Raw genomic sequence first — 16,751 nt, 5'->3', positions numbered from 1 at the left:
GACACTTTTTTTTTAATAGGATGAGTCACACCTACATGGCAATAACTGCTGAATAGCTGTTTCAAGAAAATGAATAATTATTGTATTTATCCTGACTCCTGCACAGAGTGAATGTAGTCCCACCAGTCCGCACGGAGCACTCGTTGCAGATGCTGGGTGTTAGTAATCTGGTGTAATCCAGTGATTATGATTGATTATGACACGTTATCCCTGACCTTCCGGGATTCCACGATGGCACGGGTTGTCCAAAAACAGCCCAGGAGAAACCCCAGCTTGCATTCTGCCAGGTTTGTAAATTCATTGATCGCGTGAATGCTGGATAAAAAAAAGTGCCGGACTTTTTCATTGGGTCGTGGATACAGCAAGAAAAAAAAATATAAGTTTAAAAAAAGATGCTGAGGGTCCATTTCAAAAGCAGCCTTAAGGTGATCTCGTTTAGACCAAAATATTTAGGCACTGTTTCGGAAAAACCTACCGCCGGTACAATTAAGATGCACATCAATCCTCGTTTTTTTTTCCACAGGCAATATAAAGCTGACACCCTGATTCCAAAAGTCCAAAAAGAAACGACAACAAAAGAGTGAAAGAGTGCGATTTGTTTGAGAAATTACCACTTGATCTGCATAATCGGGGGTCTGGGCTGCAGCTCGGTACCCGGGGGCTGCGTTTTTATTGCGCGTCTCTTCGCCGTTATCAATTTCAGCAGCGCGCCTGACTTTTTAAAAGGGGGACGAGGCCGGCTGCTTCTGAATAATGAATGACACGCTTTTATATTGTCGCTAAAGTGCCCGTGATGTTACAATATGAAAAGGCAGCGGTAAGTAATAGTGCATTTAAAGGGGATGTAGTGTATTATTATGATGTAAAAGAGAAGGAGAGAGGCGAGAGGGAGAGAGAGAGGGAGATGAGTGGAGAGCAGAACCCAGAGAAAGAGAGAGATTGTTTTATTACAATAAGAGGAGATGAGTTTGCCTCGCAGCGAAATGGGGACCAGTTAATGAAACTTTACCGCAGCTAACGATTTCCCCTCCCTCGCTCTAAAAACCGCCCTTATGAAATATTTAAACTATTTAATATAGGTGGTATTAAGCTGAAAGACACTGGCATTGGCCATCTGACAACATTTACAAGGCTGTGGATTTTTCTAAAGTTGGGTAAACAAAGCTTTACGGCCCGCTTTTTTTCTCCTCTGCGCACATACACCAGAAGTCGTGTAGTAAATCACGCTTACATTGAGCGCAATATAGTGAAAATGTGTTTTACTGTTGGGAGACTTGATTTAGTCTAATTTACACTTTTCTCCATACCCACGCCATGAGTCCCCCCCTCACAGATGCAGCATAAGCCCGTCTTGTCTGTAACGGGGGTGGGGGGGTGGGGGTGGGGGGGGGATTGCATGGCCCCAGTGTGGGGGGAGATAGTGTTTCATATTGACATGCTCAGTGGGATTGTTGGATGAGAAGAGAGCAATGGGATCCCCCATCAGGGACACAGACAGGACCATCCTCATCCCTGGGCTGTCACAGGAACACTGCTCTGTGCTCCTGTGTGGACACTCTTATCTGCAAGACACTTAAAAAGCAGATAAACCATGTAAAATGTCACCGTAAATGTCAGTTATATGGCCTGGTAGATATTAAAGGGTTTTAATGACCAAATATGAAGGTTATAATCCCAAAAGGTTCATTTTATTGGAGGGAATCTATTTTATATTTCCCTAAAAGACAGATGATAGCACACCTTTTGCCTTTTAAATGTTGTAGGGGCTGATTTTAAAAACGTAGTGGTAGATCTTCCTGTGTTTAGATAAGACACAAGTTTATTATTTATTTATTTATTTATGTATAGGGATGGTATTTGTTTCAGTGAATGTTGCATTTTTTTGCTAAACTCAAAAAACAATGTGCTTTGGTTTTGTGTGTGTGTGTGTGTGTGTGTGTGTGTGTGTGTGTGTGTGTGTGTGTGTGTGTGTGTGTGTGTGTGTGTGTGTAGACCATGTTAGCCTGTCTGATGGTTGAATGCATGGCTGCCTCTTCACGCTGGTTAAAAGTCAGGGAGGGAGAGTCGGAGGGAGGGGGAGGAAAAGAGTGAGAAAGGGAAGTAAGTAACCGCACAGACATGGATTTTAGGGATGGACAAGAGCAAAAAAAACCCAGGATGGATGGGTGGATGGCTAAGACTTAGATGTGAGAGAAAGAGTTAAGGCATTAGTCCGGGGGGCTGATGATAATTGGACACATGGCTTGAGTTTGAACAAGAGGATTCTCAAAGTATACTCTTTTCTTTGTGTGCGCGTGTGTGCGTGTGTATCTAGCTGTACGTTTGGAAGTTGACCTGTTAGATGTGAGCTGAAGGCTAAGTAAAAGTTTCCCTGCTTTTAAGTCTCTCATCACACTCAATAGCTTTCAAAGGGATCTGCCATTGACAAAATGACTGATGCAATTAATAAGTGAGTGTGTGGGGTTTTTTTTTTTTATCTATAATGACTGATTTATGTGTGCATGTCTGAGAGAGAGCGTGCCAGGGTGGGCTTGTGCTTAAGAGCAGCTGAGTGCTCTTGGACGCCCCTGGTCGTGGCACTAATGTGTTAATTCATTACTGCTTGTAGTCAGCTGCATTGTGTCAGTGCAGTGTTTCCCGTCTCCCTCTGTCTGTGTTCTCTCCACTTCATAAAAGCCGATTATGCTGCATGTCGCCGCTGTTCCACCCGTTCTCTCATGCCTCTTGACCTCCTCACCCCTCCTGTTGCCTGCCCGCGGGGCACTCATGCAGGGGAGCAGAGGAGGGAGGGACAGAGGACCAGCTGCCACCAGCCATAGAGCTCTGGTACCTGGCAGAGGCAGCTACTCCAGCACCCTGCTTTGCTGGGCCTTCTGGCCCCTCAGGGTGGGGGCTGGGGGTGGGGTGGGGGGGACACCAGCCTCATGCCACCAGCCCCACCTGTCTTGCCCTAGGCGTAGTGTGACCGATTAGACACACACACTCAGATATATACAGCGTTTCCCTGCTGAATGAGTCTAAAAATTTGAGTTTTGATCCAACGTGAAATGAGAATATTGCAGAGGCCGCAGAAGTTGTGCAGTCCAGGGAATCTTTCATTTGAATTAAAAACGCAGCACTAGTATGAAATCTTTTATATGCTCTGCGCATGTGTCTGTTTTAGGAAATAGGTCTATATTTAAATACAGATTTCCTCAACACACATGCACATATTGACACTACTACAGTCCTCTGCACGCTCTCACACACACACACACACACACACACACACACACACACAAGGATACACAGAGGCACTTTGCTGTGAGGCGTGAAAGAGCGAGAGCTAAGTGAGGCCACTCCGGAGCACTATTCTCTATATTGATTTCCCATTATCAGACCCCAGTCCCTGTGGAGTCATTAGTACTGGGATCAAACAGACAGACAGAGAAGGAGACTAATACCAGTCACTTACACCAGCACAGGGAGATCACCTTACCTCCCCGAGGGTAGGAAGGCCAGAGAGGAGCATAGGAGGAGAGGAAACGAATGAGAGGGGGGTAGTGGATGCATGAGTGCAATGGGCTAACAGATGGAGATGGCAATGTGTAGAGTGAGAGGAAGAGGAAAGAGGTGGGGTTTCGAAGTGGAACGTTCATGGGCAAATGGTAGACACCTTTGATCACTTTATTTGCCCACTCTGTTTCGTCTGTTGTGGTGGAAAAAGCTTTCGCTCGACTTTTTAGCTATAGACATCTGCAGCAACCCACAAACATTTGCCTTTTGTTTTTTGCTTCGTAGATCTCATTATGTTTTCACAGGTGACTTTTCTCTTTGTCCAACCTTGTAAAAGCTGGCCAATATAGCTCCTCAGCCTCCTCTCTGTCAATAATTTTATAGTAAAGATGCAATGATGAATGGTTTTCATGTAGCCAGCAGCTGTCCCCACACCGGAGAGAGAGACAAAGAGGGAAAGAGAGAGGGGGACAAACAAAGAGAAAGAGTGAAAGAGGAATATGAAATGTGAGATGCTCATTTTGGTCCCTTGCTTCATAATTTCTGTGGATGTATTTATCCTCCATGGATTCAGAGGGAGCAATGAATTCGTCGTATGAATCAACACCATCAATCTTATTCACTTCTGCCTGCCAGTGAGCCCTGGAAGTGGTGGTCAGGCTTCAGTCCGCACACTCAGATCGGGCCACACTGACACACACACATGCACGCTCGCACACACACTGCTCAGACGGGGGTGACCCTGGCCTGACCCCCCTGCTGACCCCCAATCTGTTCCCCAACCTCACACCATGAGAGCCCGGAGCACACTGGGATAGGGACACGCACGCTCAAAGACACACACGCACTGGCACATTGTGCAGCGTGTGATCTGATGGATATTTCCTCAGACAGTACCATGTGTGTGGGCAGAGTGCGTGCGGACACCATGCGTACGTGTGTATCTAAGTGTGCGTGGTGCCATAGCCTCTGCCCCCTCCCACTGGTGTTAATTGATTCTTGGTGCGCTGTGCTGATTGGTGTGAGGACCCCTAGAGGCGGGCTCAGTTCACCCCCCAACACACAAACACCATGCCCCCACCCCCATTTTATGTAGCACCTGACTCACACACATGCACAGTACACACCACACAGACATACAGTATCTCTATGTAATGTATGTCCACAAACTGTTAAGAGCGCATGTGTTGACTGTACCGGTGAGAAAATACACATGCACATGCTCACACTTGTGTCTTTCAGGGGGTTTTCACACCCCGGTAAAGAGGAAGCTGGCTAGCTGACATGAGCAGATTGTGGATCATATGAGACAATCCGCATAGAAAAAATCAGTCTTAGAGGTGATTCGTGAACAATATAGGTGGGCGTAGGTGTGTGTGCATGTGTGTGTGTGTGTGTGTGTGTGAGAGAGAGAGAGAGCCAAAAGAGACAGTAAGAGAGATGAATCTCCGGTTATTAATTTCCAGCCGCGGCCCCTGGGTGAGATGTTAATATAGGGCTGATTGTGACTAATTTCTTATTAATTGCCATCAGCGATTACACAGTGGCCAGTAATGTGGCTAATTTGTTGAAATGAATTTGGTTTTTGGAGGCATTTTAATTGCTGCAGGTGGGCAGCGTCCTCTGCACACTGTCACTTTTGTTTTTCAGCAGGAAACTTTTGACGTCGCGCCGCTGCTGTGTGTGACTAGTAACAGCAATAATGTGTGAATTATATCGCATTATCCTAACAGCACAGAATGTGTACATGTCTGTGTATGTGTAATCTTCGCATGCGTTTCTCCCTCTTTGTCTGAGGACATGCACGGAAACAAATCTTTGCAGCATCAGTGTAAATGTCCTTGATATCTTATTCATCAGCCTTATGCATCCTCCTCCTTCCATATATCTTCGCACGTTCACGATCATTACAGCAGGGATGGAGAAACATTTAAGTTGTTGCCTTTGTTTGTTGAATGTTTATAGCTTCCGTTTGCACAGTCTCAACGACCACTGAGGAACCAGTAGATACAAAATCCAAATCCTCCTATAAAAGAGGAGATGCCCTCTGGGCAGCCATAGCTCATAGTTGGCCTGATTTAGTGGCAGCCAGGAATCTGGGCTTGAATAAAGACAGAGAGAGCGAGGGCAGAGTGGGAGAGAGAGAGGAAAAGATAGCTCCCTGTGTGATAAATAGCCCAGGCTCCCTCTATTGCATTAGCCGTCCGGGCCGATAGATTGCGAGCCCAATAGACCCAGACGTATGCGATTGGTTTCTCATATAAAAGTTGCATATTAAATTCCTTCACAGGACTGTGCCCCCCAAGCATGAAGGAGGGAAGGAAGAAATGGGAGTTAAAAAGCAGAAAGTGGAGAAAGCAATGGAAGAGCAAGAAAAAGGCTTTTTATGAGAGATGAAACGAAGGCAGAGTTGGGGAAGCCTGAGAAGAAGCGGGAAAGATAATGGCAGGAGAAAAGTAGCTTGATGGTAGAAAAGACAAATGGTGATGTCATGTATTTAATAAGTCCGTGGATATTGGGCGATGAGTGCGACCGTACGTCCATTTAATCAGTATTGCTTCCCAATGAAGATTTCTCTCCTGTTTGTGCACGCCCGCCCTTCTTCTGTTCTCAGCCGTTCTCCACACACTAACGACCTCTCTAATTGTTTCCAAGCTCATTAAGATGCTGATGTTTTAATAGTAATTAATCCGTCATTTGCCTACATGCAAACGCGGGCCACTGAGGTTTGTTCATCGCTCTTTCAATACACTGATAATGCAGTAGCCTAGTCAAAGGAGACAACATCCTGCTAATTTAGCTCATCACTGTTAATTGGTTGTTAAGTGCCTTTAATTACCAAGCAGGCTTTGGGATTTAGGTCTGCAGAATGAGAGGGATCCCCGTGATTGTCCCTGTTCGTCTAATGAATCTTGAGTGAACTTTGAAAAGTGGAATAAATGACCAGAGAGTGAAAAGAGACTCGCACTGACCCCGTTCTCTTTTCCATCTGAGCTCCCTCCTCATTTCCTTTCTTCTTTTCCTTCCTTTTCTCTGTCCTCCTGTCCCTTCCTCCATCTCTCTCTCACTCCCTATCTCTTTCTCCAGATATTATTAACTCATTAAGTTTTTTTCATTATTTTTAATAAAAGATGAGTTATGGCTTTAGCCTCACTGTGGCAGCATCCCCCATACTCTCGCCCTCCCTCCCTCTTCTCTCTCTCTCTCTCCCTCTCTTCCCCTTCAACCATTTACTCCCTCCCTTCCTTTTCCTCATCCTCCCATTTTCTCCTTCCTTCTCAGCCATATTGCGCCTGCTCTGATACATCTGACCCCTGAACTGCAGTCTCTGACCTCGGTGTTACCGGTTGCAACCTTCTGTCCGTCTTCTTTCCTTTCGCCACACTCACTCACGTCTATCAATCATCTCTCTTTCTCATAGCGCTGAGCAGTCTTAAGATGGCATTCATAAGATTTATGATTCATGATTCTCTCTCTTCTCCTCTGTCTGTGTGTGTGTGTGTGTGTGTGTGTTTGCAAGATAGGAGAACAGAGAGAAAGAAAAGGGGAGTGTGCGAGAAAGACAGACTGAGGGAGAGGGAGAAGGAAAGGGGCTTGTCGATGACAGACTTGAATAATGACAATATCTATGATTGATAGCTTATATAGGGCTAGTTGAGTGTGTGTACTGTATTTTTGTCTGTGTGTGCGTGTGTGTTAGAGTGACAGAAAGAGAGTTTATGTGTTCCGTTTTCACCACATTAATCTAATGTTAAAGGAGCCATGATGAATGGTTTTCATGTGGTTTGAGCTGTCAGTGGTCACAGCGATGGAGAAGAGCAGCAAGTGACCAGAATTACCAAGGGACACATGATTTTTATGTAGGAATAGAGGGACTCTAGAGGGAGAAGAAAAAAACAGAATCAATTTTCTCTCTGATATTAACCAACTTTAGTGTTTTGAACTGTGGAAGCCCGACGTTATTCTTTTTCTTTCTCACAATGTAAAGTTTCTTTCTCAATTTAAAATTCCTTCTTCTTCTTTATTTAGTTTTGTATTCATTTATTTTGCAGAGCCACGCTGATAATATACATCTGATAGTAATGTGTGTTTAAAGCTGCAAACTGTCAGGTAAAAGATGGCCACAGGTATGGTCACATCTGCTCTGCTTAACAAGCCTCTCTAACCTGCAGCTCTAAAAAAAAACAAATATTATGCAACAAATACAGTTGTGGTGAAATGAAAGCACAACCTCTTTCTATTCTAAGGTATTACATATTAGAAAATCATAAACAAAATCTGTTCTTTTAGATAATAACAGATTCAGATGAACAACAACCCATGACATATTACACTGTCATTAGTTATTCTGCAAAAACTAAGCCAAAATGCAACAGCAATCTCTGAAAAACTAATTACACTGTGATTCAATAGTGTTTGCTGTCAGAGAGGTGACCTCACATTTGACTACTTTGATATACAAAGGATTTCATGGTTGACTCGGTGACTGCAAGGTGTTCAGGTCCTGTGGCTGCCAAACATGTCCAAATCACTACCCCTTCACCGCTGTGCTTGACAGTTAGTACGAGGTGTTTGTGCTGAAGGGATGTTTGGTTTTGACCAAATGTGGCATTGTAATTATGGCCAAACATCTTCACCTTGGCTTCATGTGTCAGAAGGAAATTGTTCCTGAAGTGTTGTGGTTTGCTCAGATGCAGCTATGCCAACTTCTACTTTTAGAGAAAATGAGCTTTCTCTTGGCAACTCTTCTAAAAAAATTTTAAAAAAAAACAACTATATTTTTCTAATGATACTGTTATGAAATTTAACATTTAATATGCCAACTGTGTAGAGTCTGAAATGTAGTTCTTGTGTTTTTTGCATTTTCTCTGAGCATTGCACGGTCTGACAAGGGGGAGAATTTGCTGGGACGTCCACGCCTGGGAAGACTGAAGACAGCTGTTTTGAATGATTTTTCACTTGTAAATATCCTCTCTCATTCTACAGTTATGGACTTTACATTTTTGGGAGATTTCTATATAATCCTTTCCAGATTGATAACCAGCATTGTGTTAACACACACCTGAATGCTCGAGAAGCAGCAAACTGTTAACATGTCTGCTTTTATAGAGGGTCTCACTTAATCAAATCCTTTTGAGTATCAGCACCTGGTTGCTGGTTAACCTCCGAATTCCAGTAGAAGCAGTAAAAGTGAACTTCTGCGTCTGCATTTTGGTGTAGGTTTTCTTAAATACATAATTACACCATGTAATTTGTCATGTGTTGTTCATCTGAAGCTACATTAACTTAAAAAAAATGTTTGTCCTGATATGTAAAGGCTTATAATTACCTCCTTCTTTTTTTTTTTTTAAACATAACTGTAAATACGAAGTATGTGACCGGTTAAACTTGGATCTCAAGTTTTTTGAGAAAAGTTTTTTCTGTGGGTTTGTTGTTTACTGCATATGAGAAGATGCACAATGTTAGCCTGACAGCTTGAGGTAAAGCACTTAATTGCTCTCAGGTCAGGTGTTTAGCCTGAGCTAAATATGTCATGTTCTGTACCAGTATCACTTTTTATTGAGACATTGTCCGCGCAGCTGCCAGCTGATCAATGATATCCCATCAATTTTATATAAGAACATATCAACACGTAGTAATTTGCACTTTTACTCGACTGACTCCAAATGTCATCTTGCTGTCAGAACTCCCCTCTCAAACGATTTTAAGTTGTTCTTAAAATTTCGTTGCTTGTCAAAAAGCCCCATCTAAGAGGAGAGAGCCTTTCCTGAAAAACATCCAAGTCTAGTATTTCCAAGCTTACATTTGCTATAAATTCCTTAAGTTATGTTTGGCATAAATGTCTGCAGCTGAACAAAGGCTCTTTTTGATCTTCATATTTTACATAGTCACGCGTGAAAGCAATGCCTTGCTAGAAGACATGAAGAATGAAATACGTATGAGATCTGTTCAGCATTGAGTAAGACAGACTTGAAACAATCAAAACTAATCCGTTATTTCTCTAGAGTTGAATTGAAGAAATGACTCTCCTAGCTATAAACCAAATAAGTGTTTCCATGTGGCGAACTGGATTGTAAAATCAGTTGTTTCCAGCTACAACCTAACATGCATGTATATATATTAGTATACACTTCTGAGTCATTCCTCAAAGGAAATAGCTTGAAGAATGGAGAAGGTTAAGTGTTAATGTGGCAACAGTTTGAAGCGATGTTTGCTGACAGCTGTGATGAATTGTTTCCAATGTGCTTGTGTTCCTTACCATACACACACGTTTTCTGCATCATCCCACAAGATAAGATCTGTTCATGCTTAACGGCCTGTATTGTCTCCAAAAACGGTGGTATGTATCATATTTTTTATTTGAGCTGCTCTTTATTGGTATGTTTGCTTTTTGAGGAACAGTGCATGCCATTTATTCAGTCCATAGTTACATTTACAGTATGATTCGATGCTTACACTTACCAGCTCTGTACCACAAAATGATAAACGGTAAAACAATATATGGAGGGGGCTCCATTCTTTAAAATCTACACATAACATTATTTCACATGCTACACATTGAAAGGTCACATATTTATCAACACATAAATAAGTGTAACGAGAGTCTATTTGTCACCTTCTCCCTTCCGTTATCTCATTTTATTGAACATTTTTAATTTAACACCAATTCTTCCTTTTTTTCCCATTCTGAAGACGTGGTATTTTGTATTCCCACTGGAGTGCACTCTTGTGTCAGGATATAAAATATCCAGTCCTTCATAAAATTGATGAACAACAAGTTAATTGGCTGGTCTTCACTGGGTCCTGCTGTGCTTCATTACTATCCACAGTTAGTCTGATTAAGAGCATTTTAGGGCCATATGTTGCCCTGAGTGACAGTTGGCTGCAGTCAACTAATTGTGTTAAACAAGTTCAGTTTTAGTTCCGTCCAAGTAGAAGCAGCATCATTTGTTTGGTCCTGGGTGGACTGAGCTGGCTGTGCGTGTGCAGTTGATTCTTACCGATGAGGCGTAGAGTTGCAGAGATCCTTATCTTTGTATTCATAAAGACACAAATGAAAAGGAGCAAAGGTTTGCTCGTCTATTCACTCACCGTTGGTAATGTATACATACATACGGGGCTACACATAAAAGTTTCAGGAGGTAGGACGGGTCCTGTGGAGGAAATAGCTGTATGCACAAAAAGAATACTGCAGTATTAATGTACAGATCAGACAGCTGACCCAAAATCACAACAATAAAATTATGTAATAAACTAAAAGAGAACTTGTAGAATCTGGTTAAAGTAATTACTGGATGGCAAACATGTTCGAATGATTATGTGCTTTAATGTAGATTTGATGGACTGTGTGTCTGCGCACACTCGTATGTGTGCTTGTTGCTACAGAGCTCTGTGCTCTTGTCGGCAATATGGGCGCAGATTTTGTCCTTTGTTGTTGTAACTGAGTCAGACTTTGAGCTCATGCACATAAAATGAACAATTAAGTCAATGATAGTCACAAAATGCATAGAAAGAAATGATAACAGGATGTGAAACTGGATAATGTAACTCCTTTATTCTGGAAGCAAATTTCTCAGCCTAATAAGCATATGGCAATATGGCCCGATATGCTGCGGATGACACAGCTAAGATGTGTGTATTACAGCTCATTTGTTCTCAGCTGGACTGGTTTGTGGGGGCTATAGGGATGTCAGAATGTATTTCTACTTACATGATGTACTATGGATGTTTCTACTGTGATACTGGATGCTTCCAAATAGAGGGGGTTGTACATCTTTGTCTATCTTTTGTCTGTTTGTTGCCCTTTTGTCATCGACCTGATGGATTCCTGTTCTGGGTTGTTTTGTAAGCACACCATCCACCTCACAAGCACAAGCTCAGCACAACCTGGGTTCACTGAAAAGAATGAAGAAAGACATATATGTGCATTTGTGTGAGTGAGAAGATTTTATTTTTCAGAGTATGACAGAAACACATTATATGATTTAGTGCAATGACATACTGAAAGCAGGGTATCATATAGAGCTTTTTTCATAGCATCACATTCATCTGAATGTTGGTGCTGCAGCATTGTCACTCCAGTCTGGATGCAAAGCATGATTTTTTTTTTTTAAGTACTCAATTTATATATGATGAGGTTTGAGTCATGACTGTGCAGGCAATAACACCAGTGCTGACACAAACTCATCTGCAGCATTCTGTATTCATGTTTATGAAGCATAATGTAACAATAGCCTGAATAATAATTTACCTTCCATCACCACTGACATCTGTGGTAGCAGTGCCATTTGCAAATTGGATAGATGTTGTGGCTGTCCTGCTGTTCATTTCTTGAAGCATGACGTTTTGATGTGTTAGACCTGCTCTGCAGGTGGCAGGGGTGTGGCCGCACAGCAGCGTTACCTCTGTAAGCTGGTCTCTGGCTGAGGAAATTCAAGGTAAGATGGAAACTGGGGATAAGGATATACTGTAAAATGTATTGACACTATAATGTTTGCTGTCTTATACAAAACAGTCAGAAACCAAAAACTGGACTGGTGCATTTGTAGTCTTACTGACTTTAGGCTACAAGCCACATTTAACCATATATTCATACAAGGTTTTATTCTGTTGCTTTAAACACATTATCTACCTCACATCCGTGGCCATTTTTGTCATGGCCAAATTAGAAAAACAAATTAACCTAAAATGCATGTATTTGAACTGTGGTTAAGTTGAAATACCTGAAGGAAACGCACTCAGGTAAAGGGAAGATGCAAAGTCCACACGGAAACCAGACACCAGAAACCTTCTTGCTGTAAGTGCTAATCTTTTCACCACCATGCCAGCCAACTCAGCTTTATTGATTTTGTACTCTCCAAGAAACTGATTTTTTTATTCCTTACTTAAACCTGGCAGTGTGACTCAAATATTTGTCCCTCATCAGAGTTTGCCCGGGTGATTACACCCTCATTAGCCAACAGCGAATGAGGAGGAGGTCTCGCTGCAGTCTGAAAATGGTTCTAATGTTGTTCAGAGAATGTTGGATATTTTTTGAAGCAGCTGATTAAAGTCATGAAGAAGGGTCCTTTTTATTGTGCTGTGGTATACCATGCTCCATGAAGTTTTCCAGATTGGTTACAACTGGGGATTTTAACATACAAATTAATGACAACTCTGACGTCTTTGCCAGAGCTTTTATCAGCATCACGAGTTACCAGCATGCTTATGGCCCCACGCATACCAGAGGACACAGACTGGAGCTTGTTTGTACTTTGAGTTTAAATGTTGTTTGGATTTGTTTTAGGAACATTTTTATTTCTGATCATCACTGTATTCTTTTTAAAAAGTATTTGTGCCTTTCTCCCCACTCAGGTCTCAAATTTCAAATTGTTTTTCTGCTGATATTTTTTTATGCTTTCAATTTATTCTTATCCCCTAATAACAATGTTAATCCTTTAATATATGTTATATCAGTCATTGTCTTATCAGTTTAGATAAAGTATGTCCTGTTAAAAATGAGGACGTACTCTTCTCCTTGCATAATTTATTTATGGTTTAAGGTGTTCTCGTCAAAAAGTTGAACTTGTTTACCCATTCATTGCTTTCATTTAAATAATCTTTTAGTTTGTTTTAAAACTTCAGAAGAAATACAATGGCTGCTTGCTTTTCAAACCTAGTTTCAAAGACCAAAGGTAGTCCTAGGGTTTTATTTGACATTGTGATATTGTTACTCCTGCTCCACCTGCTGTCACAAATATTTCAAAAATCAATTATGAAAATGTTCATACTTTCTCTGCAGGAAAAAAAAAACAAAAAACAGAAATGTGAGAAATAATAATAATTCAGCATCTTCACTGTCTGTTCCTGCCCCAGCTGAGCCTGTTATTTGAAGATTTTTACCTATTTCTTTTCTTTATCTGTTGAAATTAATTGAGTTATTGACATCATCCTCCTGTTCTCTTGATATTTTACCTGCAACTCAAAAATGTTTCATTTACTAGTATTGGTTCCTATGTGCCTACTGTAATCGAACTTCAGTGATGGCCGATCAAGTCCCTGCTTATTTAGTCACATATTTTTTTTAAAAAAAATTATTTTTTTAAAGCTTAATCTTTCTCTTCTTAGCACTTTTAAGACCAATCTCAAAATTGTTGTTCTTTGCTCACCCACTGAGCCTAACCTCTTCCTTTGATACTGCTGAACCTCACATTATGCTCTATAGACTGGGATACTGGGTGGGTGTATCAGGTTCTACTTTGTAGTGGTTCTTTTCATATCTGTTTGGATGATCCTTTGGTCTTCTTCCAGTTCTCTATCCATGGTGTGCCACAAGGTTTGATTTTGGGGGCCTTTACCATTTCTGTTATATCAGTTCCCTCTTCAGAACATGGTGATGCATGCATTTTTAAGGATATTTCTTACCACTGCTGCACAGATGTCATTAAGCTGTATATTCTTTTTAAGCCCCATATGTTTCTACATTACAGATCTTGTACAGGTGTTGGATGGCTGACGGCCAACTTTTTCTCTAACATAATGAGGAGAAAATTGAAATCTTTGTTTGTGCCCCTGATAAATTTATGCATGGGCTAATAGAAACACTAGATTCACTTTCCACTTTTACAAGTGCTTTTAGTATCTTGTAGTAGTTTGTGATATTAATCTGGAAAACAGCTATAAAAGTACAAATGTTACTTTTACTTACTTTGAACAGCTTTACCTGCTGATACAGAAGGGGATATCTGCTGGCTCCTCCACCTGCTGTACATAGGGCATCGGCATCTCAGTAGATGGGTATAGGCTGACCTGAAGTCCCTGTTGAGGGCTCCGTAGAGGATTGGATTTAGGGCTGAGTTGGCATAGCCTAGCCACAGCACAATGGAATATTCTGGCACTGTGCCAGGGTCTGGATGCTCCTGTAAGCCCAGCACTGTGAATAGGATGAAATAAGGTAACCAGCACACCACAAAAGCCCCAATCACTGCTGCCAGTGTCACTGTGGCTTTGTGCTCCCGCAGTGCCACAACTGTAATGCTGGAAATCACAGTGGTGGTAGTGGAAGAATTGCTCCTGCAGTTGTAGCTGGTGATGCAAGTGGGCCGTTCACTGACAATGCGCTTGGCCTGTGCACGTGCAATGCGAAGTATTCTGAGGTAGGTCCAGCACATAGCCACCAGAGGCAGGTAGAAGGTGAGGAGAGAGTCAGTAAGCACATACGGTCTGTTCAGTTCAAAACGACATTTCCCCTCCGAAGCCCAAGGCCCGTGGTTCTGCACTGTCCCGTTAACGGTGTTCCATCCCATTTGGATGGGCAAGAAAGACACGGCCAGAGACACAGTCCAGACACTCGCCATGGCTACAGCAACTCTCCACGGTAACACCAGTGATGCATATCTCAGAGGCATGGTCACTGCCAGGTAGCGATCGACACTGATTGCCAGAAGGGTGAGGATGGAGGCAGTGCACAACATAACATCCATGGAGATATAGAAGTTGCAGAAGACTGCGCCAAGTGGCCACTCTTCATTTAGCTGTAGGAGAGCAGAGAAAGGGAGGACTAAGAGGCCGAGCAGCAGGTCTGTCACAGCCAGCGACAAAATGAAACAGTTAGTGAGGCAGCGGAGACGTCGAGAGGCACAGACAGCCAGGCACACAAGTACATTACCAGCGACAGTCAGGAGGATGAGAAGGATCAAGATGAAGGCCAGCATTACTTTGGACAACATTATTGCTGTTACTTCACTGGAGTCAATCAGACGACATCATGACCGCTGCTTTATGTGAACCATTGTCCTGTTTTTGTGTCAGATTTTAATCAGATGAAGGATGGTTGCTTCAAGGACTCTCATTGATTAAGTGCCACTTAAAATCTTGGCCACCCACATGTAATTCTTTTATCTCCAGCTCTCCCTGTATTTCCAATGTAGGTAGTAACTGATTGTTTCCTGTTGTTGAAAAACCTAAAAAGTATCATATGGACTGATAAGAACAGATTTTCCATACATACTAATGACAGTAAAAAAAAAAAAATCCGACTGGCTGTTGGTTGGTTGTTGAACGGCTTTATGTCTGCAAGGCTGATTAACAGTGGTTCATGGTTCATCTTTCTGTCTTCAGCACCATTTCATATGGATATAGTGACACCTAGTGGGAAAAGACAAAAAGTACAATTAATAAGCCATTATGCCGTACAGTCACAGACACACTTCTACACTCACACGTCAAAAAGATGCGGCTTTCTTATAAATTGGTTGTAACTGTAATTTATGTTATGTAACTGCTAATATACTACTACTGTAATAACCCTTTAATGCCTGCAATATTAAAGCAAAGGCAGCTAGTCAAACAAATGGTAGATGTCATATTAGGACAAACTGGGTTACACTGATAAGATCCTGTCCTGTTTGAACTGAGGAGGTCATGTGAAGGAGCATTTAATTGCTTGTAAATTCAGATTTTGTTTGCCAGAGAGTTTGTTGTTTCTTCTTTGAAAACTTCAGTAGTGTGTCTTTAAAATGACACATATTAACCTGTTGAAATGTTGTTTAAGGTTGAAATTAGTGCTACATATGCTACAGCACCAGCAATGGCTTCACTTTTGTGCAGCTTTAGATGGTTGCATGCATGTCTTACACCTAATGTTTTAAATGTATAATGCATGATGCTAATTATTTCATTGTGAGCTTGCACATAATTAATTCATTACATGCATCATCATATTTTACATGTATGCCACTCTGTATTCTTTTATGCTTCCATTTTACAAACCTGTTTTCAAACAAACAGTCAATCTGAAAAATATCTTTCAGTTATCGGTAAATATTTAAATCAAGGGCGTCTCATACACAGCCTAATTGTTGATATGACTGGATATAAAAAGAGAACTAGAGTGTGTAAAAGATTCTGTAAAACAATATGTGAGCAAATTTTCTATCAATAGCAAGATATTATTAACATAATATATAATAATAACAACAAGAGCACTCAGAAAGTACAACTCCTCCACGAAGGGCAATTGCTAAAGTTTTATGTTTTTATTACAATATGATGACATCAGTCTGTTATGGCATCATTGTGTCGTGATAGGCATCATAGTGAAAAATAAAAAGTTTGTTGTACAACTCTCTTTTTGCCCTTTTATATGATATGTTACTCAATATGTTTTCTCAAATGTTTTTTCAAGGACAACATTGACCTCGGGTGCTAAAAATGATGGTCAAGGTAAAATGCTTAGCCAACCTAGGTACTCATTTCTCCTAGTATATTCCTGTGAA

The 16,751-nt window shown here is 41.5% G+C and overlaps 1 protein-coding gene across 2 annotated transcripts; it reads right to left on the bottom strand.

Moving 5' to 3' along the window:
* Positions 1-9,863: 9,863 nt before the first annotated feature.
* Positions 9,864-15,978, bottom strand: hrh2a (histamine receptor H2a). Of its 2 annotated transcripts, XR_003273422.2 has the most exons (4): positions 14,183-15,978; positions 11,747-11,918; positions 11,207-11,391; positions 9,864-10,664 (listed from the first exon to the last, which is right to left on the bottom strand). XR_003273422.2 is itself a non-coding variant. In XM_026180321.2 (3 exons), exons 1-3 carry the CDS (start codon positions 15,201-15,203, stop codon positions 11,373-11,375), a joined length of 1,212 nt encoding a protein of 403 aa, XP_026036106.1. In that variant the 5' UTR covers positions 15,204-15,978; the 3' UTR covers positions 11,036-11,372. The 2 variants fall into 2 exon arrangements, 1 of the variants encoding a protein (XP_026036106.1); XM_026180321.2 differs by lacking the exon at positions 9,864-10,664 and having other exon boundaries at positions 11,036-11,391.
* Between the last annotated feature and the right edge of the window lie 773 nt (positions 15,979-16,751).

The sequence above is a fragment of the Astatotilapia calliptera genome, chromosome 2 (genome assembly GCF_964374335.1).
Source record: "Astatotilapia calliptera chromosome 2, fAstCal68.1, whole genome shotgun sequence".
Classification (NCBI taxonomy): domain Eukaryota; kingdom Metazoa; phylum Chordata; class Actinopteri; order Cichliformes; family Cichlidae; genus Astatotilapia; species Astatotilapia calliptera.
The sequence above is the reverse complement of the archived record's forward strand: the minus strand, read 5'-3'. Positions and strand labels throughout refer to the sequence as shown.